The sequence below is a fragment of the Salmo trutta genome, chromosome 28, assembly GCF_901001165.1.
Source record: "Salmo trutta chromosome 28, fSalTru1.1, whole genome shotgun sequence".
Classification (NCBI taxonomy): Eukaryota; Metazoa; Chordata; class Actinopteri; order Salmoniformes; family Salmonidae; genus Salmo; species Salmo trutta.
Genome location: NC_042984.1, coordinates 39,561,614 through 39,585,778, shown reverse-complemented (window position 1 = coordinate 39,585,778; position 24,165 = coordinate 39,561,614). Strand labels below are relative to the sequence as shown.

General features: G+C 41.4%; 2 protein-coding genes across 3 annotated transcripts; one reads left to right on the top strand and one right to left on the bottom strand.

Moving 5' to 3' along the window:
• Positions 1 to 8,394: 8,394 nt before the first annotated feature.
• Positions 8,395 to 16,276, bottom strand: LOC115166207 (charged multivesicular body protein 4c). The gene is made up of 5 exons (XM_029719996.1): positions 15,967 to 16,276; positions 10,123 to 10,300; positions 9,897 to 10,011; positions 9,653 to 9,779; positions 8,395 to 9,460 (listed from the first exon to the last, which is right to left on the bottom strand). Exons 1-5 carry the CDS (start codon positions 16,148 to 16,150, stop codon positions 9,396 to 9,398), a joined length of 669 nt encoding a protein of 222 aa, XP_029575856.1. The 5' UTR covers positions 16,151 to 16,276; the 3' UTR covers positions 8,395 to 9,395.
• A 1,332-nt stretch (positions 16,277 to 17,608) lies between these two features.
• LOC115166206 (vesicle-associated membrane protein-associated protein B) lies at positions 17,609 to 22,090 on the top strand. Of its 2 annotated transcripts, none has more exons than XM_029719994.1 (6): positions 17,609 to 17,866; positions 18,998 to 19,150; positions 19,305 to 19,408; positions 19,707 to 19,787; positions 20,027 to 20,230; positions 20,478 to 22,090. In XM_029719994.1, exons 1-6 carry the CDS (start codon positions 17,809 to 17,811, stop codon positions 20,640 to 20,642), a joined length of 765 nt encoding a protein of 254 aa, XP_029575854.1. In that variant the 5' UTR covers positions 17,609 to 17,808; the 3' UTR covers positions 20,643 to 22,090. The 2 variants fall into 2 exon arrangements, with proteins under 2 accessions (XP_029575854.1, XP_029575855.1); XM_029719995.1 differs by having other exon boundaries at positions 17,610 to 17,866; positions 20,054 to 20,230.
• The last annotated feature ends 2,075 nt before the right edge of the window (positions 22,091 to 24,165 follow it).

Below are 24,165 nucleotides of genomic sequence, written 5' to 3'. Positions count from 1 at the left end.
TGTATGCGGCCTTATTAAATCAATTATTTATTTTTACATTGTTTTGCAAACTAATATGTGACACATATTAATGCCAAAATAACATGACAAACTTTTTAGCTAAAAATGTGGGGCTCAAAACAGGTGGGGCAGAGCTGAATGACACGTCGCCACTGCTCCTCTCACTCAAGTGACTCAGCCAATAGTGGACTTATGCCGCCTGCTGCAGTGTTATCGCATTACACACACCTATGGGGAGTGATCCAGGCCAGAATTCAGCCTAGGCAACAGTACCACCATGTGGCTGTTGCCTATCATTGAACGTCTGAATGACATGAAGTGATACCAATGCCTTGCTAACGTCTGAGGGACGCCTGCGTGTTAATAAAATGATGCTGTCTCCTACCCTTGAACGTGAAACTAACATGTCTAACAAGTCATAAGGTGCATATTTATATTAATTAAATCTCAACCATACATTTTAGAAACATACAGTGTTTCCCGTGAAAGCCAACGTTCTGATGTAGCCACATTGAGCTATGCGTATTTCCTGTTATCATAACCACAACCTAAAAAAGGCTCCTGAGTGGCGCAGCGGTCTGAAGCACTGCATCTCAGTGCTAGAGGCGTCACTACAGACACCCTGGTTTGAATCCAGGCTATATCACAACCGGCTGTGATTGGGAGTCCAATAGGGTGGGGCACAATTGGCCCAGCGTCATCCGGGTTTGGCCGGTGTAGGCATCATTGTAAATAAGAATTTGTTCTTAACTGACTTGCATAGTTAAATAAAGGTTAAAGAAAAAAAAGATGATGTCTAATCTATAGGCAATCTGGCTTTCCCTCAACACCTCATGGGATGGTATCTTATCTCGCTGTATACAGATCTAAACATTGTTAGCCAATCACAGACTGTGTTGTTACCAGTTCCCAGTAGCCTACTTCAAGCAACTAATAGTAGTTGTTTCTGTGACTTTCAGTGGAATAGACAAGTTCATAGGATTTCCCAGAGGGTCCATGTTATTCAGAATCCTTGGGATGTCTCTACCTCAATCAAGTAAAAATGTAAAAGGTTTAAGTGTAGTGTTAGGTTATGGTTTAGGGTAGGGACGTCCAAAGGAATCCAGATAGCAGTGACCATTCATAAGAGTGCGAGAGGGGCATGGTATTTGAGAGCATGGCGGCGACACAGACATTCATTTGTTTGTTTTTTTACAAGCGTTAGACGCGATTTTCTAGAATGACCAAGATGTCCTTAATCTGATTGAGGATTAAGTATATTTAAATTGTGTTATCGTTAGGAAATATTTAGGCCAACTGTGTTGATAAGGAAAATTTGGTTGACTTGAAAATAATTACTTTTTGCTGTGTTGATAACTTATTGTTTGAGGGAAACGAGGTACAACATACTTCATTGAAGACCTAAAATCATGCCTGACAAGACCAATGAAATCATAACGGTATCCTAATATAGTGTTGACACAGGAGTAGCCTATAGTCTACAATAATAACGTCATTGAATGTGCTACAGTATAATTTATTTCATTGATGAATTAAATTGTAAATGGGGATGGGTAGGTTACTTCATTTAGTGAATACTGAATGTCTTTGGCTTTTCAGCTGTTAAACTATGGCAATGTCAAACTAATTGCTAAATCTAGCTTTATTTTAGTCAAGATGTGATGAACCAGAGCAACCAATCAGCTTCACTGCAGCTGTTCAACCTACCTGCTCTCCCTCCACAAGCAAGCACATCCTCTTCTCCTGTTCAACTAATTTGCCGCCACACTGAAAAGGACTGTATACATAAGTCTGTCTGTGTCTGCAACATGATCCATCCAAGGCCTCAACTGGATGCCTAAAATGTGAGAAATGTAGTGTGTGTGTGTGTGTGTGTGTGTGTGGAGTTCCAAGAAAATAAATGAGTGTGATGTGCCCCTCTGTGTCAATGTTGAAATGCCATAAATGCGTATGAAAATAAAGACCCCTTGGGATCTAAAATGAGGGTGGTGCCCTCTTGTGTCTCCTTTTTGTCCGTTTGAGGATGCTACAGTCACCCCTGGTGGAGGTTCTTGGAACATGGCTATTTAAGTCAGCAGAGGTTGATGAAAACTTTCAAGGTATTGGTGCGATGTTGGGTGATATCTTGAATACCAGGCAGGTGTTGGGGTACAGAATGAAATGGTGTAAACTGAACAGGTTGAACTTGTTGAACTCACTTCAAACAAGGGGTTCCAACAGGGTTCTTTGGGTTCCATGTAGAACCCTCTGTGGAATGGAACCTTGGCACCTGTAACAAAAAAAGGGTTCTTTAAAGTGTTCTCATATGGGGACAGCAGGATAATAATTTTAGATTCTAGATACCACCTTTTTTTCTAAGTGAAGGCCTATATGGTGGTGGTTCAGTTGTTTTCTGTAAAAAATAAATAATAATAAAATGGTTAATTGGGGTGCTGAGTTAAGATGATCAGAAATACTATGAAACATCCCCACATTTAGCACACATTTGCAAGCAGGCAAAGTACACTACTTCTATGCGTGCTGACGCATGAGAGATCACTCAACGTTGACAGGACCACCAAAAAAAGACATGCTCACATGCAAACAAAAGGCGACAAAGAAATTGACAACATTCGTAAATGTTATGAAATAAAACAAATCTTGTTGATCAAGTGTAGCTGCTTGAGTTGCATGACAGAAATGACCGTAAATCAACATTGTAGATTATAAAAGACTGGAGTTAACTTTGAACGTTTACTGGTGGTGATATAGATAACGAGGAATTGATCAACATGAACAAACATAGGGTAGCCTAAACAATTCACACGATGACACAATAAATTCGCACATTTGTCGGGAGACAGAAACATGCCTTTGGTGCGTCTTCACCACACACAAATTCCCTCCCATTTTTTTATTACACTCAATACACATGGCCTAATATTTACAAGAAATAGGCCTAGGCGTAACCTTAAAAACGTTGTGAGGTATAAAGCAATAGTCATTTGTGGAAAACAAATGAAACATCAAATGGCCCATGCAGGAGCATCTAAAACAATTATTTTTTACCGATGCCTGTTTAATCACAAAAAGCAGAAGATAGTGCATATCATTAATCACAATGGGCTAACCACACACTAATCGGAAAACATTCTAACCTTATTAATAGGACTACATTTAGCCTAATTGGGAACACATGGCAGAGGGGAGAAGTCAAAGGATCCTAGTCAGGCTATCGTTAAATCCGGATTAAATATAGGCCTTCATGTGTATCAAATCTGTAGGCGATAGTGGGCTAAATGAATGACAAAAATATAGCTGAAATATTCAGGCTTTATCATTATCTGTGATCAAAATAGTCTGGGATGTTTTTGGTTCCGTTTAAGCTAAGGTTATGCGTAATAACCCAACTGTACTCAAATGAATAGCCTGATTAAATGGGATTCTCCTAAAAAAGAATGTGTTCGAATACTCATACCTACTATTTGTGACGTAAATGGAGTATGTAGTGTACTTATTGGTCATAGTATGGCTATATTTAGTATGTCAAAAGTTCCCGGAAGTCATACTAAATTCTCCAAGGTACGAAGTATACACGCAATGGACACTATTTCCGTGCTTTTAGGGCCATAATGCAATTCTTCAAGAAATTAACGTGGTTTCAAACACGAGGTAAAACCATGACATCAGTGATTTTCAGGTCGAAAAGTCTAAGAAAGATGCCTGAGTTTCCAAATTGGAATTCTAAGTTGGATGACCATTCCAAAAAAATTCCCAGACGGAGCTATTTTTTTTCTGAGTTACCAGTTGTCTTGAGCGCACTGAAGTCGGAATTCAGTGATTGCTGACTTCAGAGTTGTTTTGAACGGGACAGTAGAGACCTAGGCTACATCTTGTTTCTGAATAGGGCTCCCTCCAATAAAGAAGCCCTCTTGTCCATATTGAGAAATAGGCATGGCTGGCTGCATATCAACTAGCCATCTTTTTTTAGAGGTGATATGCATATTTTAGCTAAATCGACAAATTAAATTGATTAGAATACTCTGGCAATGAAAAATGTATATAAAAAATAATGTACATGTAGACGTTTATAAGGTGTTCATGGTAAGATATTTAATAATAAACTAAATTGACACTCAAACTAACACATGACTCGTAAGTGTGGCGTGTACATGACGTGAACGCATGATGTACACGTAGATGTTTTCAAGGCGTTCAAGGAGAGATCTTTCATAATAAACGTACATGCAAACTGACACGTGACGTGTCAGTATCACGTGTACTGACGTGGACACTACATCAATATGACGTGCACGTGAAATGAACGTGACGTGAACGCGTTAGAAAAAAACTTGTCTCCATTGACAGTCCATGTTAATTCATGGCGGTATCTTATGGCGCTAGGAATATGTTAGGTGACTTGGTGAGAGGTATCAGAAGCTTCACTAGGCTGAATTCTGGCCTGAATCGCTCCCCATACACACCACTCAGGCCTTCCCCACCACTCACTCAGCAACAGCTTGCCTCACACCTGCCTGATAGCAGAAGGTCACAGCTAAATACTGTATATATATTTTTAAGAGAAATGCCATGGTGGCCGTGGTGCAATTTAGAAGTCGCCCAAAAACCAGTAACCTGCGACCTATACATTTTTACCTGCGACATCGTTTTCAAAGTAGCCTAATTAATCAGGAAAATAGCGGACAAGATAACCCTGTCGATATTTTAAAAAATTCAAATACTTTTGTGCAATTTTCACAATTATGTGGTACATTTCCATGTGCTTACAACATTCAAAACAGATCTTAAAAAAGGCAGTTGTTTCAAGTACAACACACACTATCATAAAGTCACTTTTTCACCAAACTTAATCAGTTTCACCGAAATACATGTTCATATAAGGCAATGATGGGCAACTTTGATGGGGGTGGGCGTCACAAAAAATCAGAACTCATGGCAGCAGTGGCTTGCGGGTCTGCATCAATGGTTTATATTAACACTAGATTTAGATACAGGGGGCGTTGTGTAGAAGCCACTGTGCCTCCATCTTGGCACTCCCCCACTTTGTAATTTATTTTTAGGAAGCTATAGCTATGCATTTATTCATGTCTACATTTAGTATATCCACTCCTAGAATGAGAACATTAAATGACTGTAATTAATACACGCATTAAAGATGCACTTTCCAACTTTTGTATAATTTCAGCCAGTAGTTTGAAGGTGGTGCTCACTAGCCAAAACAGGTCCTAGTTTTTGTGTACTACTCATCCAATTTGTACTATGTTATCCTTTTTGTGTGATATCATATTATTTTTGAAAATACATGTGATATGTCAGGAATCCAATTTGTGCAATATGTGACACATTTCTTGTGCTTAAGATCCCTGAGTGCCTATTTAACAGAAATTAATGTAACCAAAATACAGGGATTAATGGTACATTTACTACTGGTGACAAATGTAATAGGGATTTGATAAAAAATAAAGGGCAAACAGCTAACACAATTAAACAACAAATGTGCAAGAATTGGCGGGAGACGGCTGAGAGAATTCTGGAGAGCTGAGCATGCATTCTGGAGAGAGACCCACCTATTCTTTGCCACATACCCCTCCCCTTCTCAACATTTTAAATTACACTCAAGACAAATTATCTTCACATATATTTTAATGCTTTTCACTGACAGCTAATCAGCTAGGCCTATTGCCACACGCACTGCCTAAATGGCGGGCTACCCAAATAGGCATAGGCCTACAAGTTTGTGATTTGAAACAATCAACAGCTATTTTTTTTAAAGAAGCTAATTATCCTCGATTCCTCTGTGGCTCTCATGCTCTCTGGTGAAGTATTTAGAATGATTTTCTTTCTTTCTGTATAGACAGAAATAATTATATAATTTTGGCAAATTTATTTCAATTTACTTTAGGGGAAACTTAGCCTATTGGACACACATGGTGCTTGTGAGTGCATGGGCACCATCATTGAGGCCATCTCCGTTTTCTTTGTCTACTATGAGTTGGTAAAGAAACTGAAAGCGTGCATACTGCCACCAGGAGTGTGTTGTTTGAACAGGTATAAAGCTAAAGTTGGTGATTTACTGTCACCTGTAGTACTGGGATGTTTGCTCACAAGTATAATTCATTGGCTGGTCCATCCTGATGACCTGGATGGAATTATGTGATCCTTCCTTAACCGACAGGAAATCCCACCCAGTTGACTACTTCAAAATGGAGAAAGTCAATGGCGATGCCCATGCTAAAACAGGCTTTCTGGCACTAGAGTCCTTTATCATTCTCTATGATCAGGATTCAGATTCACATATGGAGGTGGTATAACTCAGAAGTCAAGAGATGAGCTTGTGTTTTTGTTGTTGTTGCTGTTCACACATTAGGAAAAAGATCCGATAGGTATCAGATATGCAAATAATTGTCAAAAAAAATATCCGAATTGGGCTGCCTGTGTAAACGCATCCCTTATGTGTACATGCATCAGTGGTATCCACTATCAAGAGGCTGCTACTGCTCATCTATCCTGTTGCCTAAGTCACTTTACCCCATACCTACAAAGCATTCGGAAAGTATTCAAACCCCTTGACCTTTTCTACATTTTGTTACGTAATATCTTTATTCAAAAATGTATTAAATCGTTTTGTTCCTCAATCTACACACAATACCCCATAACGACAAAGCAATAACAAGTTTAGACATTTTAGCACAAAACAAAAAACTGAAATCACATTTACTTACAGTACCAGTCAAAAGTACCAACTTTTTCATGGATTTTTCAAATAGGGCTATCTTCTGTATACCACCCCTACCTTGTCACAGAATAACTGATTGTCTGAAACACATTAAGGAAAGAAATTCCACAAATTAACTTTTAACAAGGCACACCTGTTAATTGAAATGCATTCCAGGTGACTACCTCATGAAGCTGGTTGAGAGAATGTCAAGAGTGAGCAAAGCTGTCTTCAAGGCAAAGGGTGGCTACTTTAAAGGATCTCAAATATAAAATGTATTTTGATTTGTTTAACACTTGGTTACTACATGATTCCATATGGTGCTATTTTATAGTTTGTCTTCTATTATTCTACAATGTAGAAAATAGTAAAAATAAAGAAAAACCGTTGAAAGCGTAGGTGTCCAAACTTTTGACTGGTACTGTAAGTATTCCATACTTTGTTGAAGTCTTCTAGGGTATGACACAACAAGCTTGGCACACCTGTTTGGGGAGTTTCTCCCATTCTTCTTTGCAGATCCTCTTAAGCTCTGTCAGGTTGGATGGGGAGCGTCGCTGCACAGCTATTTTCAGGTATCTCCAGAGATGTTTGATCGGGTTCAAATCCGAGCTCTGGCTGAGGCACTCAAGGACATTCAGAGACTTGTCCCGAAGCCACTCCTGCGTCCTGTTGGAAGGTGAACCTTTGTCCCAGTCTTGAGGTCCTGAGCGCTCTGGAGCAGGTTTTCATCAAGGATCTCTCTGTACTTTGCTCCATTCATATTTCCCTTGATCCTGACTAGTCTCCCAGTCTCTGATGCTGAAAAACATCTCCACAGCATGATGCTGCCACCACCATGCTTCACCGTAGGGATGGTTCCAGGTTTCCTCCAGACGTGACACTTGGCATTCAGGCCAAGGAGTTCAATCTTGGTTTCATCAGACCAGAGAATCCAGTCTCGGAGCTCTACGGACAATTCCTCATGGCTTAGTTTTTGCTCTGACATGCACTGTCAACTGTGGGACCTTTTATATAGAGAGGTGTGTGCCTTTTTAAATCATGTCCAATCAATTGAATTTACTACAGGAGGACTCCAATCAAGATGTAGAAACATCTCAAGGATGATCAATGGAAACAGGATGCACCAGAGCTCAATTTCAAGTCTCATAGCAAAGAGTCTGAATACTTTTTAAAAAAATGTATAAAACAATTCTAAAAACCTGCTTTCACTATTTCATTATGGGGTATTGTGTGTAGACTGAGATTTGTTTCATACATTTTATAAAGCTGTAACGTAAGAAAATGTGGAAAAAGTCAAGGGGTCTGAATACTTTCCGAATGCACTGTACATTTCTACCACAATAACCTCGTACCCCTGCATGTCGACTCGGTACTGGTTCCCTGTGTATATAGCCAAGACATCATAACTCATTGTGTATTTCTTTCTATTATTTTTCTATTTTAAAATCTGCATTGTTGTGAAGAGCCCATAAGCATTTCACAGACTACACCTGTTGTTTGCAAAGCATGTGACAAATAAAATATGATTGGACTCAGAATTCCCTACCTGAAATTACAGCAACATCAGACACATTGCAAAACATTAAACTAAACAAACACCTAAAAATGATTTCAAAGTAATAAAATGCTTTTCTACTTTGAATTCACTGATCCCTAAGCAAGAAAAACCTCACCCACAATAAAATAATCCAAAACTTTAATGATTTTCCAAATAATGTTCTCATCTGGATAAATAAACCATAGAAATGCAAACATGCTTATCCTTGTTAATTGTCTTTTTCCTATGTATTTTTGTTTAAATACATTGCTTAAAAAAATTAAGTAATCCTCAAATCCAAAATGTTGATACTATATCTACCTACTAATCTATTCATTACAAACCATTATCTTATTTTTGCTGCAGTTAATATGTTGACATTTTTTTCAACATACAATTCAAAAGAAACTTTTTCAGAAAGACCGACAACAGGGTGGAGTTAGTCTTTCTCTAAAGCTGTGTAATGTATTAAGATTTTCCCTCATTGCACGCTTAGCACATGAAGAAAAGCTCTGCCAGCAACAATAAACGATTGAGATATTTCCTTCAAATCACAAGTGTCACATGGTGAGGATGCTTTGGAGTTGTAAAACAAAAAGTTTCAGAATAACAATCCTGAAAATAGACCATTCTAAACGTTACCATGAGCGCGTGCTCATATTTCATCCTATTTTGGTAGAAATTAAACAAAAAGTAAGTACTAATAAAAACATACAGACCACACCCACTACGCCACACGATAAATATGTTTAAGTCGGAAAAATAGACATTGCAACTCCCATGTATTAAAATGGACATTTGTCTGTCAGTGATGTTCATAACATCCCACAGACAAAGGCAACAGAACAGTTAAGTGATATTACAATAACTGCCCAAATGCAAGAACGGGTGTTGATTATGTTAAACTTATTTTGAGAAGTATTTTTTTATTCTGATTCAAACATCCTGTTTATAGCTTTTATACTTCATCTTTTCATGCAAGGCCATGGTACCCGTTCTCTAGTTTTGGGAGGGAAACAGAACCTACAGCATTGGCCTTTGTAGTGCTAGTTTTAGAAGGTGTTTGGTTCTCCTCGGACACAAAACAACGATATTCAATAAGTCCTTTCTTTCCCTCTACAGCAGGTGGTGTCAGTAATGCAACTACATGGCCGCCATCGCCCAGCGTTGTAAGTCATCCATGTCATCCTTGTCTTCATCCTCCTTGGCTAAAATAAAAAAACATATGCAGATAGTGAATTACTTAAGTAAATGTGGTAAATATAAATGTTTTATAGCAATAAAGTGGTAAATTACAATAGATCAATTAGTTATTTCATGTTCTGTTGGGACAGTAACCGTGGCATACAATGTTCCCATGGAGGATTTGCTTGTTTTATTGCATATTCCAAAGGACTCACCAGGTCTGGAGGGTAATGAAGTAGAAGGCACATTGGGTAGATGGGCATCTTCTGTCCCACCGATCTCCAGCAAGTTTTTGTCCAATTCCTCTTGTTCCAGCTCATCCAACTCTGCCAGGAGTTCATCCTATGGTGCAAGACAATCAGAACATCCCAGTCTCTGTGATATCTGGTCAACTATTGAACTAACAGCACTGATAAGACAAATAAAGAACAATGTGCAACGAACATTAATGTCACCTACCTCATCAAACTCCTCTCCAAAGCCTACAGGTTTTGAGATGGCATCTGAGATCTCCTGCGCCAGCTCCTGCTGCTCAGTGATGTCTTGCATCAAGTCATCTACTTTGTCTAGGTCCCTAACACAACCGGACAGGGGAACAGAGAGATTTTAATAAATACAAGAGCTGTATGACTGCACCTGTATGACTGCACCTAAGCTAATAAACAAGTAGTGTGCCCTTGCTTACATGTTTTCATGGGCAGCCTTCATTGCCTTGGCGGCAAAGCCCATGTTTTTGAGCACTTCAGTGTTGGTGTTGGCATTTTCCAGCGCCTCCCTCTGGAACTCGATGGTGGACAACGTGCCATCGATCTGGGTAAGCTGGTTCTCGTACCGCTTCTTCCTTTTCAAGGCCTGCAGGGCCGCTGTGCACAGTGAAAGGGGAATTGAAGTGATTAATGGGTTTGATTCCCGGAACTATGGACATGGTCACAGCGTTTCTGAACCCCCAGGACTATCATGTGAGTAAATACATAACCACTAACTACACCGAACTAAAATATAAAACGCAACATGTAAAGTGTTGGTCCCATGTTCTCTGAGCTGAAATAAAAGATCCCAGAAATGTTAAAAATGCAAAAACTGCTTATTTCTCTCATATTTTGTGCACAAATTTGTTTACATCCCTCTTAGTGAGCATTTCTCCTTTGACAAGATAATCCATCCACCTGACAGGTATGGCATATAAAGAAGCTGATTAAACAGCATGATCCTTACACAAGTGCACCTTGTGTTGGGGACAAAAGGCCACTTAAATGTGCAGTTTTGTCACAACAATGACACAGATGTCTTAAGTTGAGGGAGTGTGCAATTGGCATGCTGACTGCAGGAATGTCCAACAGAGCTGTTGCCAGAGAATTTAATGTTAATTTCTCTACCATAAGCCACCTACGTCCAACCGGCATCACAACCGCAGACCACATGTATGGTGTTGTGTCGGCAAGCGGTTTGATGATGTCAATGTTGTGAACAGAATGCCCCATGGTGGCGGTGGGGTTATGGTATGGGCAGGCTTAAGCTACGTACAACAAATACAATTGCATCTTATCGATGGCAATTTAATGCACAGAGATACTGTGACAAGATCCTGAGGCCCACTGTCGTGCCATTTATCCGCCGCCATCACCTCATGTTTCAGCATGATAATGCATGCCCCCATGTCGCAAGGATCTGTACAAAATTCCTGGAAGTTGAAAATGTCCCAGTTCTTCCATGGCCTGCATACTCAGCAGACATGTCACCCATTGAGCATGTTTGGGATGCTCTGGGTCGATGTGTATGACAGCGTGTTTAAGTTCCCACCAGTATCCAGCAACTTTGCACAGCCTTTGAAGACGAGTGGAACAACATTCAACAGGCGACAATCAACAGCCTGATCAACTCTATGCAAAGGAGATGCGTCTCGCTACATGAGGCAAATGGTGGTCACACGCCAGATACTGACTGGTTTTCTGATCCATGCCCACTTCTTTTTATGGTATCTGTGACCAACAGCTGCATAGTCACGTGAAATCCATAGATTAGTGCCTAATTTATTTATTTAGACTGATTTCCTTATGAACTGTAACACAGTTAAAATCTTTGAAATGGATATATGTTGCGTTTATATATTTGACCATTATATTATGTCATATCTGTGTTTAACTCATTCATAATTGCTAACTGCATTTAGCGCCTATTAAAGATAGTCTGGCCAGGGGAATGTTAAAACGCATCGCTTGTGGTACGGTTTTGGAAACAAGTAAAAATACTGGAAACTGCAACAGTGTTAAAACTGGTTAAATTCGCCTCTAAACAGAACATGTAAGGTCCTTGGACTATAAGGACCTACGTCAGGCTCCTTTAGTCCGTTATTGGGCTACGCTAGCCTGTCATGAACACTACTGAAGACATTGGGCGTATTCCTCTGCTCAGGCGTTGCTGACACCTGCCAGATGTTACAACACCTGGATAAGTATTTTATGTATCAGCTAACCCCATCCGATGTTATAGCACTCTGTCAGTCGATAACACACTCAATGACGTCGCACGCAACCACTGGTTAAGGCATGCAACGTCTGAACAGGGGAACGCGACCAATGACAGGAGTCACTTGCACCCTCTGTTGGCACTCAGTATTAGGTTACTATCCTGGAAGGATATTGACCTCATCCCATCAGTAGAGGATGTCTGGTAGACAGTGTCTCCTGACCCCTCCTGTCTCAGCCCCAGTATTTATGCTGCAGTAGCTTATGTGTCGGGGGGCTAGGGTCAGTCTGTCACATCTGGAGAATTTCTCTTGTCTTTTCCGGTGTCCTGTGTGAATTTAAATATGCTCTCTCTAATTCTCTCTTTTTCTTTCTTTCTTTCTCTCGGAGGACCTGAGCCCTAGGACCATGCCTCAGGACTACCTGGCTTGATGACTCCTTGCTGTCCCCAGTTCACCTGGCCGTGCTGCTGCTCCAGTTCCAACTGCAGCAATGGAACCCTGACCTGTTCACCGGACGTGCTACCTGTCCCAGACCTGTTGTCCCAGACCTGCTGGAACCCTGACCTATTCACCGGACGTGCTACCTGTCCCAGACCTGCTGTTTTCAACTCTCTAGAGACAGCAGGAGCGGTAGAGATACTCTCAAAGATCGGCTATGAAAAAGCCATCTGACACTTACTCTTGTGTTACTGACTTGTTGCACCCTCGACAACTACTATGATTATTATTATTTCACAATGCTGGTCATTTATGAACATTTGAACATCTAGCCCATGTGCTGTTATAATCTCCACCCGGCACAGCCAGAAGAGGACTGGCCACCCCTCATAGCCTGGTTCCTCGCTAGGTTTCTTCCTAGGTTTTGGCCTTTCTAGGGAGTTTTTCCTAGCCACCGTGCTTCTACACCTGCATTGCTTGCAGTTTGGGGTTTTAGGCTGGGTTTCTGTACAGCACTTTGTGATATCAGCTGATGTAAGAAGGTCTATATAAATACATTTGATTTGATTTGATTTGTTCTTTAAAAGTAATTTCCTCACCATCTGAAATAAGCATGCCCCTTTCAAAAAATGTACAACTAAGAACTGATACAGCCCTTGGTTCACTCCAGACCTGATTGCCCTCGACCAGCACAAAAAAATCCTGTGGCGTACTGCACTAGCATCGAATAGGCCCCGCGATATGCAACTTTTCAGTGAAGTCAGGAACCAATACACAGTCAGCTAGGAAAGCAAAGGCTAGCTTTTTTAAACAGAAATTTGCATCCTGTAGCTCTAACTCCAAAAGGTTTTGGGACACTGTAAAGTCCATGGAGAATAAGAGCACCTCCTCCCAGCTGCCTACTGCACTGAGGCTAGGAAACACTGTCACCACCGATAATCCACGATAATCGAGAATTTCAATAAGGATTTCTCTACGGCTGGCCATGCTCTCCTCCTGGCTACCCCAACCCCGGCCAACTGCTCCGCACCCCCCGCAGCTACTTGACCAAGCCTCCCCAGCTTCTCCTTCACCCAAATCCAGATAGCAGATGTTTAGATAAGAGCTACAAAACCTGGACCCGTACAAATCAGCTGGGCTAGACAATCTGGACCCTCTCTTTCTAAAATTATCCGCCACCATTGTTGCAACCCCTATTACTAGTCTGTTCAACCTCTCTTTCGTATCGTCCGAGATTTATAAAGATTCGAAAGCTGCCACGGTCATCCCCCTCTTCAAAGGGGGTGACACTCTAGACCCAAACTGTTACAGACCTATATCTATCCTACCCTGCCTTTCTAAAGTCTTCGAAAGCGAAGTTAACAAACAGAACACCGACCATTTCGAATCCCACCGTACCTTCTCCGCTGTGTAATCTGGTTTCCGAGCTGGTCACGGGTGCACCTCAGCCACGCTCAAGGTACGAAACGATATCATAACCGCCATCAATAAAAGACAGTACTGTGCAGCCGTCTACATCGACCTGGCCAAGGCTTTCAGCCTTGGTTTCTCAAATGACTGCCTCGCCTGGTTCACCAACTACTTCTCAGACAGTGTTCTGTGTGTCAAATCGGAAGGCCTGTTGTCCGGACCTCTGGCAGTCTCTATGGGGGTACCACAGGGTTCAATTCTAGGGCCAACGTTTCTCTGTGTGTGAGTGTAAAATATATATCTCTCTCACACTCACACACACACACACACACACACACACACACACACACACACACACACACACACACACACACACACACACACACACACACGCTCTTGCTGCAGGTGATTCCTTGATCCACCTCTACGCAGACAACACCATTCTATATACATCTGGCCCTTCTTTGGACACTGTGTTAACAAACCTCCAAACGAGCTTCAATGCCATACATCCCTTCTTCTGTGGCCTCCAACTGCTCTTAAATGCTAGTAAAACTAAATGCATGCTCTTCAACCGATCGCTGCCCGCACCCGCCCGCCCGAATAGCATCACTACTCTGGACGGTTCTGACTTAGAATATGTGGACAACTACAAATACCTAGGTGTCTGGCTAGACTGTAAACTCTCCTTCCAGACTCATATTAAGCAACTTAAATCTAGAATCGGCTTCCTATTTCGCAACAAAGCCTCCTTCACTCACGCTGCCAAACATACCCTCATAAAACTGCCTATCCTACCGATCCTCGACGATGTCGTTTACAAAATAGCCTCGAACACTCTACTCAGCAAACTGGATGCAGTCTATCACAGTGCCATCCGTTTTGTCACCAAAGCCCCATATACCACCCACCACTGCGACCTGTATGCTCTTGTCGGCTGGCCCACGCTACATATTCGTCACCAAACCCACTGGCTCCAGGTCATCTATAAGTCTTTGCTAGGTAAAGCTCCGCCTTATCTCAGTTCACTGGTCACCATAGCAACACCCACCCGTAGCACACGCTCCAGCAGGTATATCTCACTGGTCATCCCCAAAGCCAACACCTCATTTGGCCGCCTTTTCTTCCAGTTCTCTGCTGCCAATGACTGGAACGAATTGCATTTTTTTTTTTAAATAAATATAATTTTTTTTTTTTTTTTAAATCTCTGAGGTTGGCGCTATCTGAGCAGCTTACCGATTGCTGCAGCTGTACACAGCCCATCTGTAAATAGCCCATATAACTACGTACCTACCTACCTCATCCCCATATTATTTTTATTTACTTTTTTTGCACACAAGTATTTCTACTTGCACATCTATCACTCCAGTGTTAATTTGCTAAATTGTAATTACTTCGCTACTATGGCCTATTTATTGCCTTACTCCATTTGCACACAATGCATATAGATTTTTCTATTGTGTTATTGACTGTACTTTTGTTTATCCCACGTGTAACTCTGTGTTGTTTTTTGTCGCACTGCTTTGCCAGGTCGCAGTTGTAAATGAGAACTTGTTCTCAACTGACCTACCTGGTTAAATAAAGGTGAAATAAAAAAATAAAAATTGCCTTGTAACTGTTTAGTTTAGTCATAAAATAAAGGTGAAAAAAATAAATTAATAAGCAGTAACTTAGTCCCTATGAGTCCCTATGATTCTAGTGTCTCAATTTTAACTGCGAAGTTGCCGTGTCTGGTTTTTTTCTTCTATTTCGTTTGTATTTAAATGTTATGCACTTTGAGATTATTCTGTATAATGAAAAGCGCTTTACAAATCTATTACATTATTAAGTCGATACTGTGTCAATGGAAGGGTGGCCCCTTCCCTTCTCTTGACAAACAGGCAAATTCATGACTCACACAAAATCCCCTAACTTGTTGATGGTGTAGTCAGAGTTTTGATAGCAGTCACTAACACAGAACGCACCTATACACGGGGATAATGAAATGTAGCTGTTCTAACACAGTAGTGGCAACGAGATAGTGCGAGCTTGGCAACCTGACATTCAGTGACAGCCGTGGCCGCTCGGAAAGTTAGCTAGTTAGCTGCCTCGACTAGTTAGCCAGCTAGTTGCTAACGTTAACATACAGGCGAACTTTAAGTAGCTAGCTTCATTAGCTAGCCAAGTTAGACAACAATCGTGAAGATGTATATGTGATGTTAGTTGGCGACTCACCTCGTTTGTTTTTTGTGCCGTTTTTCTTTGCAGTCATGAGTTCCTGGTCAATCTTTTTCTCTAGAAAGTCCTGTTTCTTCGCTAACATCTCCTCTGTGTCTCGGAGTTTCTGAATCGCATCTTGTGGACTCGGCCCTTTCCCTCCTTTCCCCCCACCGCCGAACAGCTTCCCAAACACGGACATTCTGGGATCTAAACTATATGGAAATAATGTCCTTTTAAAACGTTTCACACTAACTGCAGGCTATCGTGTCACTCTTCTCGCCGATTGTTGTTTTTCCTACTTCCTGGTTAAGCCTGTATGACGTAATATTATTCCCTAGTGGGTGGTATTCCATGGGGCTCCACCTGCTGGATAGGAAATGTAATAATAAAAAATGTTGTCAATTAACAGACGCTCTAATCCAGAGCCATTTACAGGAGTAATTAGGGTTAAGTGCCTTGATCAATATTTTTCCCCTAGTCGGCTCAAGGATTCAAACCACGCTCTTCACCTCTTAGGCTACCTGCCGCCCTTATAATAATAATTAATAATATTTATATTGGGCTTTTCACAGTTGTGTAAAGTAGTTAAGTCAAAATACGTTTAAGTTCTACTTAAGTCGTTTTTGGGGGTATCTGTACTTTACTATTTATATTTGTGACAACGTTTACTCCACTATATTCCTAAAGAAAATAATGTACTTTTTACTCCTTACATTTTCCATGACAGCCAAATGTACTCATTACATTTTGAATGCTAAGCAGGACAGGAAAATGTGTGTAATTCACGCACTTATCAAGAGGTCATCCCTACTGCCTCTGATCTGGTGGACTGACTAAACAAAAATGCATCATTTGTAAAGTATGTCTGAGTGTTGAACTGTGCCCCTTTTTATCAGTAAATTAAAAAAAACAAGTAAATCATGTCCTCTGGTTTGCTTAATATAAGACATTTGAAATGATTTATACTTTTATTTTTGATACTTAAGTACATTTAAAACCAAATACTTTAAAACTTTTTCTCAAGTAGTATTTTACCGGGTTACTTTTTAAAAAAGGAATCTTTACTTTTACTCAAGTATGAAAATTGGGTACTTTTTCCACCACTGGCTTTTCATTACAAGTAGATTCTCAAAGTCGCTTGTGTGTTGTTCTTCCATAACTTCAGGTGATGGGCTGTTCAGAAAAGTAGCATGTTGAGCGAAGGAAGCACTGATGGTGCATCTGATAGATAGGCCCTGGAGCAGTCACAGGAGGCTGCTGAGGGGAGGACGGCTCATAATAATGGCATCACTCTTCTCCAGCCATTACCACGAGAATGTCCTCCCCCAATTAAGGTGCCACCAACCTCTTATGTTGGAGCTCTTCATCGGGCACCTCGTCGTACTTGATGTTCACAGCTCCTCCTTTGTAGGTAGGCTGGATCGTTCACAACCAGAAGTGTAGCACCCTCCTATTTTCTGTGCGGCCCTTGGGGCAAAATCAGTTTGACACCCCTGTTCTAAATGAAATTGACTTTACATTCTCAAATAATTGCCATATCAGAGCAGAGGCTGTTCGGTTTGCTCTTTCATTTGTCCAGGTCATTTAAAAATAACCCTGCAAAAAAAATGTCACAACTTCACAGAAATGATCTTCGCTGACATTCCACAGACCTGCCCCATCCCATGACGTCACACGGAGCCCTTCCTTCCTGCTCTCTGCTTGCTAGCTTAGCTTCAGCTGTTGTTGGCAGTTCAAGTTTTTTGTATTTATCCTCAGCTATCCCTTACCAGGAGCATTTACAATAGCCATAATAACAACAGCTGCGACATATAGTCCAGGTAATTTATATCAGAAAGGCTTACGAACGTCTGGGACATGGCCAGACAAGAACAAGTCCTCCAGCTTGAGCCACCACACGAACTGAAATTTAGAGGTAAGACTAGGGCAGGGCCTGATAGTTTGGTCTGCAAATATTTGACCATCGTTCCTAGGTAATGTATTAACAATAGTGTCGTTAACTTCATTGTGAAAAGATGGGTCTGCACACGGTGTATCATATTTCCTATTTGGTTTCTAGAGTGGGTGACAAGCGACATTGCATACCGACGTCTTCTACCTACCGATGCTAACAGGCTAATGCCTAGCTGTCATTTTCGAGTTTAGCCTGTACTGAAAAAGCAGGCCCGGGTCATTTCCTCAATATCAGTTGCATGCTATTTTCAGTTACTATCATAATCACGATCTCCCTGGTTTGCGAGTCAGCTGTTGCCAGCCTAAATAAATACTTATTTCAATAGTTACTAATGAAAAAAGGTCTAACGTTGGTAGCAAACTAGATACTTTCTATAAGGTCAGGACTACACTATAGGGACATTTCCATTAAAAAACTACCCGAATGGATACAGAGAATAGTGTTTTTCAATCCATTCCTGGGGCTAACCCTGAGCGTGCGCGTTTTTGTTTCAGCCCAGCACACAACAACAATCCCTCAGCCTCGATAAGTTGAATCGGGACTCCCTAAGAACACGTCACTTCGATACAGCTAGCACCGGAAGTGACTCTTCGTAGCAGGTTTGAGCGCATTTTCGCTGAGCCTAACCCTTTTCCTAACCTTAATATTCCTAACATGTTACGTGAATTATACTAACCTGCTGCGTACATTCCCCTAACCGGTTACGAAAAAGTCACTTCCAGTCGTAGCTCTTTCAAAGTGGCGTGTTTTTTGGGGAATCTCGAGTTGAATCAGGTATGTTATGGATGGGCAGAAACACAAATGTGCACCCCTTAGGGGAGCCCCAGGAATTGATTGAGAAATACTGCGGTAGAAACCGGAGGTTGACCGTTTTACCGCATCTAATGGTTTTGAGAATTATATAATTAGTCATAACAAAAGAGATTATAACTAATGATATAAGTCTAAAGATAACAAAAAATAGGTGGGGTCATCTAAATAAAATGGTCCTCCCCAACTTTTTGGGAAAAAAAACCAAGATCGCTATAATAATAGATGAGTCAGCTAGCTAGTATTGATATCTATTTTCTGTTCTCTCTCCATCTTTTCAAGGTCCATTTACAGATGTTGTCACGGCCACCCTGAAGCTAGGCAACCCAACAGATAGAAATGTCTGTTTCAAAGTCAAGACGACCGCGCCCCGTCGATACTGTGTCCGTCCAAACAGTGGCATCATTGACGCAGGCACCTCCGTCAATGTATCTGGTTGGTGTCTTTCTGTTTGATTGTACATTATTGTAGCTGACAAATCTCAAAAAGAGGAACTAAAAGTATGTTGAGCTGGTCAAAGTAAGGTAACACGTTGTGCTGTTGCTAAGAGGTTGCTCAGTGGCGTTTATCTGTCTGCTTTGTTTTACAGTTATGCTACAGCCTTTCGACTATGATCCCAATGAAAAGAGCAAACACAAATTCATGGTGCAGTCCGTGCTTGCTCCGTATGACATGACTGACATGGAAGGGGTGGTAAGTGTCCAAATGGAATGTGATCAATCTGAATGTCACTAATTATGATCTGATGATCACAGTAAGTCCATTCAAGCTGCAATTTTAGTTCAGAGGGACTGGTACTTACTGTCTCAGTCCTCTACTTATTTAGGTTGTTGCAAGAGGGACAAATGTGCTGTCAAGATATGCTTGTCTTATGAGTGTCATGGGTGTGGTCATCTTGGTGTTGCCTTGTGATTCAGTTTTCCTTGTGATCCCTCTTCTTCTTTTTCTCTCTCTATCATTCTTTCTCGCATTCTATCCTTCCCACCGACAGTGGAAAGAGGCAAAGCCGGAGGAGCTGATGGACTCCAAGTTGAGATGTGCATTTGAGCTGCCTCTAGAGAACGACAAAATTGTAAGTACTCTACGTCACTATATCTTATCATATCACTACATCCAACTGCATGTATTTTTCTTAATATTCCTTCCCTCATATATTTCATTTTAGTGTAAGATGCGTTCACAAAGAGCACCTTCATTCCATTCACAAACAGATCCTGAATGATTGTCATCTCCATTTCGTCTCTGAAGCAGCCGTTGCCCTTTTTTTTTGTATGTTGTTTCTCATCCCCATTCTGTTATTCATCTGCATAGTTCTGTCTCCGCCACTCCTCCCCACAGCGCGGCAGTGAAAGCAACACAAATGTGTCCTCCGCCCCCGTAAAGCCAGAGCTCTCCTCACTCCCTAAGTCGGCCAGCTCCTCCCTGGATGACGGGGAGGTGAAGAAGATCACGGAGGAGTGCAAGAGGCTGCAGATGGAGGTCCAGAGGTTACGGGAAGAGAACAAACAGATCAGGGTGAGTCTCTAATGGCTCTAGGACCCACAGCACTGAGATCTGTTCCACACAATACATTTATCTGCACCATCTGTAACAATGCCGACTTAACAGGCCTCGCCTTTCGTTTCTTATTTGAGATGGGTAATTGACTGATTTGAGATCAGTAACTGTTGTTTCACTGTTATTGCAACAAAAACAAACAGCTGTTCTATATTCAACATGGTTTGACTGGCATTTGGCCTGTGACTCCTCCCCCTTTACCAAGGAGGACGATGGTCTGCGGAAGAGGAAAGTCACGTCCATGGTGTCCTCCCCCCGCTCCTCTTCCTCCCAGGCCATGACAAAGGAGGAGGGCCTAAGTACCCGTGTCCTGGCGCTCTGCGTGCTGTTCTTCGTCATCGGAGTCATCATCGGGAAATTGGTCCTGTAAGACAGCCAGTGGCAGCGTGCTCGGAGGACCGAACAAAACAACAACGGGATGTATACTTTTTGTTGTTGTTGCATAATGCAACATCACAAGTTTATTTGAGTAGTGACGTTTTTTTTAACATAAAGCGAAGAAGGTAATCAAGAGTCGTCTTGCCTTTTTTTAAATCACTCTATTCTCCGTCCTTCCACTCCTACTTGCACAGATACAGTACAGATGATTGTGTGGGGAAGTGTCAACGTTGTGATCTGTAAGTAGCAATGTGTTCCAGTAAGGCCAAGGCTTTTCCTACTGCAGGATTAACGTGACAGTTCTGATGTTGTGTGAATGTTTTAATCATTGCTTTTTTAAGGGAAGGACACCGTATGTTGTGAGTCGCGAGGCTGCTTTTGAGTTTTAGCAAGAATGGGTAAATGTCATCCAAAAACGATTCCTTTATAAAACAGAAAATGGATTTAGGAGGTAACTGAAAATAAGATGTTAATCATCGTTTTGTCCCAAAGAGACCCCTTTCCAATACAGTAGGTTGCTTTTTATTTCCAATAATCAAACTTGTAGTTGGTTTTCAATATATCGCCGAAGATGTACCGTCTCACCGTGCTGCAGTGAATTAGTTCTACACACACTCGTTTAGTGACCGTGTCTGAGGTGAAAGTGCAGAATGACCGACTTGTCGTTTTGGTCGAAGGCCTGGGATGTGAGTGATATCCTCAGGGTCAGTATGAAATGGCTGTCATCTTCAGAGAGAACAACAGTGATGCAGCTTTTCCAGATGACAGCAAATGGCTTTACCTTAAGTGAAGCCTGGAAGTGATCCAAGTCCTGTATCAGCTGATTGCAGCTGAGTAAGAGAAATATGCAACATCCATTTTTGACATACAGTACACTAAAATATAACGATGGGTTTGGACTCATAGCGCTGTATATAGTTTGATAGTACTTTATGTTCTTGTGCTTTGCTTCAGTTTTCTTTTTTGAGTATCATATAAGGCATAATTGTTTTGTAATTATATTTGTACGCACTGTATTCAAATCAAGTTCTCATATACTGTCTACAAATAGCATGGAAATGACCTCAATAGTTTTCTTTCTTCCTGTGTCTTAAACACAGCAGCAAATATTACTGTCTTCTCAAAAGGGACCATCTCGGGAACTAGCTATCGGTTGGGGTGTTTTCTCTCTTGGCTTGGTTTCTACTATCTTAGCTGTCTAAAGAACCAACCGTCCTGTTTGTATTTAAAACCACTTTTTTTGCATAGCCTGGGGGGCTTGGATTGTGGACGGCTGGATGGAGAATTGAGCTGTGAACACTACATTAAAAACTGCTTTGGCGCTTCAGACCATCACATGTAACCACAATAATTGGATACAGTTTTGTATGTACATTAAATAAACAAAATATAATGGATTGTGTAGTATCATAATAATGAATTAAATGCATAAACCCCAAACATGTTTTTTGGTGTAAAGTTGATTTGCTTCAGTCTTATTCATGGTGCAAGGACAACCAAGCTGAGAAGTAAAGTACAGCCTTTGGAATGGCCCCAGTCAGTATTTTGCATTATTGTTGGGACCCATTTTGTATTCGAGTGTGTGGCATGCCTTTGTCCACACATTCTTTCATGCATGCCCTATTTAGTTGATATAAAGATTTATAAAAATTGTATGTAATCCTTTAGTAATACCTTACTTGCTTACTAACAGCTGTATTCTACAGGACCAAGGTTTCACAAAGCCTCTGCATTACTGAAAGTTGGACCCTCCATATATAACCTGTTGATAATAATCCTTCCACCTTCAGACAGATTTCATCTCGTTCAACTATGACTACTTGAACAACTAAATTATAATGCTTATGGAGATAGGGCTGTAAGATTGTGACATACATGGATTTGTCACCATCTATTGGTGGAAAGTGGTAGACTAGAGAAGTGGCTCCCAAACTTTTAGTTACTGTACCACCAACTGAAATATAATTTTTTACATTTACATTTTAGTCATTTAGCAGACGCTCTTATCCAGAGCGACTTACAGTAGTGAATGCATACATTTCATACCTCCCCCCCCCCCCCTGTTTCTCCGTATCACATTTACATAAGTATTCAGACCCTTTACTCAGTACTTTGTTGAAGCACCTTCAGCAGCAATTAAAGCCTTGAGGCTTCTTGGGTATGACGCTACAAGCTTGGCACACCTGTATTTGGGGAGTTTCTCCCATTCTTCTCTGCAATTACTCTCAAGCTCTGTCAGGTTGGATGGGGAGCCACTTTGCACAGCTATTTTCAGGTCTCTCCAGAGATGTTCGATCGGGTTCAAGTCCGGGCTCTGGCTGGGCCACTCTAGGACATTGAGAAATGTCCGGAAGCCACTCATGTATTGTCTTGGCTGTGTGCTTAGGGTCATTGTCCTGTTGGAAGGTGAACCTTCACCTCAGTCTGAGGTCCTGAGCGCTCTGGATCAGGTTTTCGTCAAGGATCTCTCTGTACTTTGCTCCGTTCATCTTTCCTTCAATCCTGACTAGTCTCCCAGTCCCTGCCTCTGAAAAACATCCCCACAGCATGATGCTGCCACAACCATGCTTCACTGTAGGGATGGTGCCAGGTTTCCTCCAGACATGACGCTTAGCATTCAGGCCAAAGAGTTCGATCTTTGTTTCATCAGACCAGAGAATCTTGTTTCTCATGGTCAGAATCCTTTAGGTGCCTTTTGGCAAACTCCAAGCGGGGCTGTCATGTGCCTTTTACTGAGGAGTTGCTTCCGTCTGGTCACTCTGCCATAAAGGCCTGATTGGTGGAGTGCTGCAGAGATGGTTGTCCTTCTGGAAGGTTCTCCCATCTCCACAGAGGAACTCGGGAGCTCTGTCAGAGTGACCATCGGGATCTTGGCCACCTCCCTGACCAAGGCCCTTCTCCCCCAATTGCTCAGTTTTGCTGGGCGGCCAGCTCTAGGAAGAGTCTTGTTGGTTCCAAACTTCTTCCATTTGAGAATGATGGAGGCCACTGTGTTCTTGGATCTTCAATGCTGGAGAATGTTTTTTTGGTACCCTTCCCCAGATCTGTGCCTCAACACAATCCTGTCTTGGAGCTCTACGGACAATTCTTTCGACCTCGTGGCTTGGTTTTTTCTCTGACATGCACTGTCAACTGTGGGACCTTATAGACAGGTGTGTGCCTGTCCAAATTGTCCAATCAATTGAATTTTCCACAGGTGGACTCCAATCAAGTTGTAGAAACATCAAGGACGATCAATGGAAACAGGATGCACCTGAGCTCAATTTCGAGTTTCATAGCAAAGGGTCTGAATACTTATGTAGATAAGGTATACGTTTTTTATAATTTAGCAAAAATGTCTAAAAACCTGTTTTTGCTTCACCATTATGGGGTATTGTCTGTAGATGGATTGAATACATGTTTTCCTCATCAATTTTAGAATAAGGCTGTAATGTAACAAAATGTGGAATTAGTGAAGTTGTCTAAATACTATCTAAATGCATAGTATATCATATATCAAACCTTAAAGTATGGCA

Bases quoted from the DNA above. Each gene is read 5' to 3' on its own strand.
- LOC115166207 (XM_029719996.1), bottom strand. From the start codon at position 16,150: ATGTCCGTGTTTGGGAAGCTGTTCGGCGGTGGGGGGAAAGGAGGGAAA. The intron at 10,301-15,966 runs GTGAGTCGCCAA...CACTGTGCACAG, and splicing joins CGGCACAAAAAACAAACGAG to CGGCCCTGCAGGCCTTGAAA. The intron at 10,012-10,122 runs GTAAGCAAGGGC...CGGTTGTGTTAG, and splicing joins AAGGCTGCCCATGAAAACAT to GGACCTAGACAAAGTAGATG.
- LOC115166206 (XM_029719994.1), top strand. From the start codon at position 17,809: ATGGCCAGACAAGAACAAGTCCTCCAGCTTGAGCCACCACACGAACTG. The intron at 19,151-19,304 runs GTTGGTGTCTTT...TTTGTTTTACAG, and splicing joins CACCTCCGTCAATGTATCTG to TTATGCTACAGCCTTTCGAC. The intron at 20,231-20,477 runs GTGAGTCTCTAA...CCCTTTACCAAG, and splicing joins AAGAGAACAAACAGATCAGG to GAGGACGATGGTCTGCGGAA.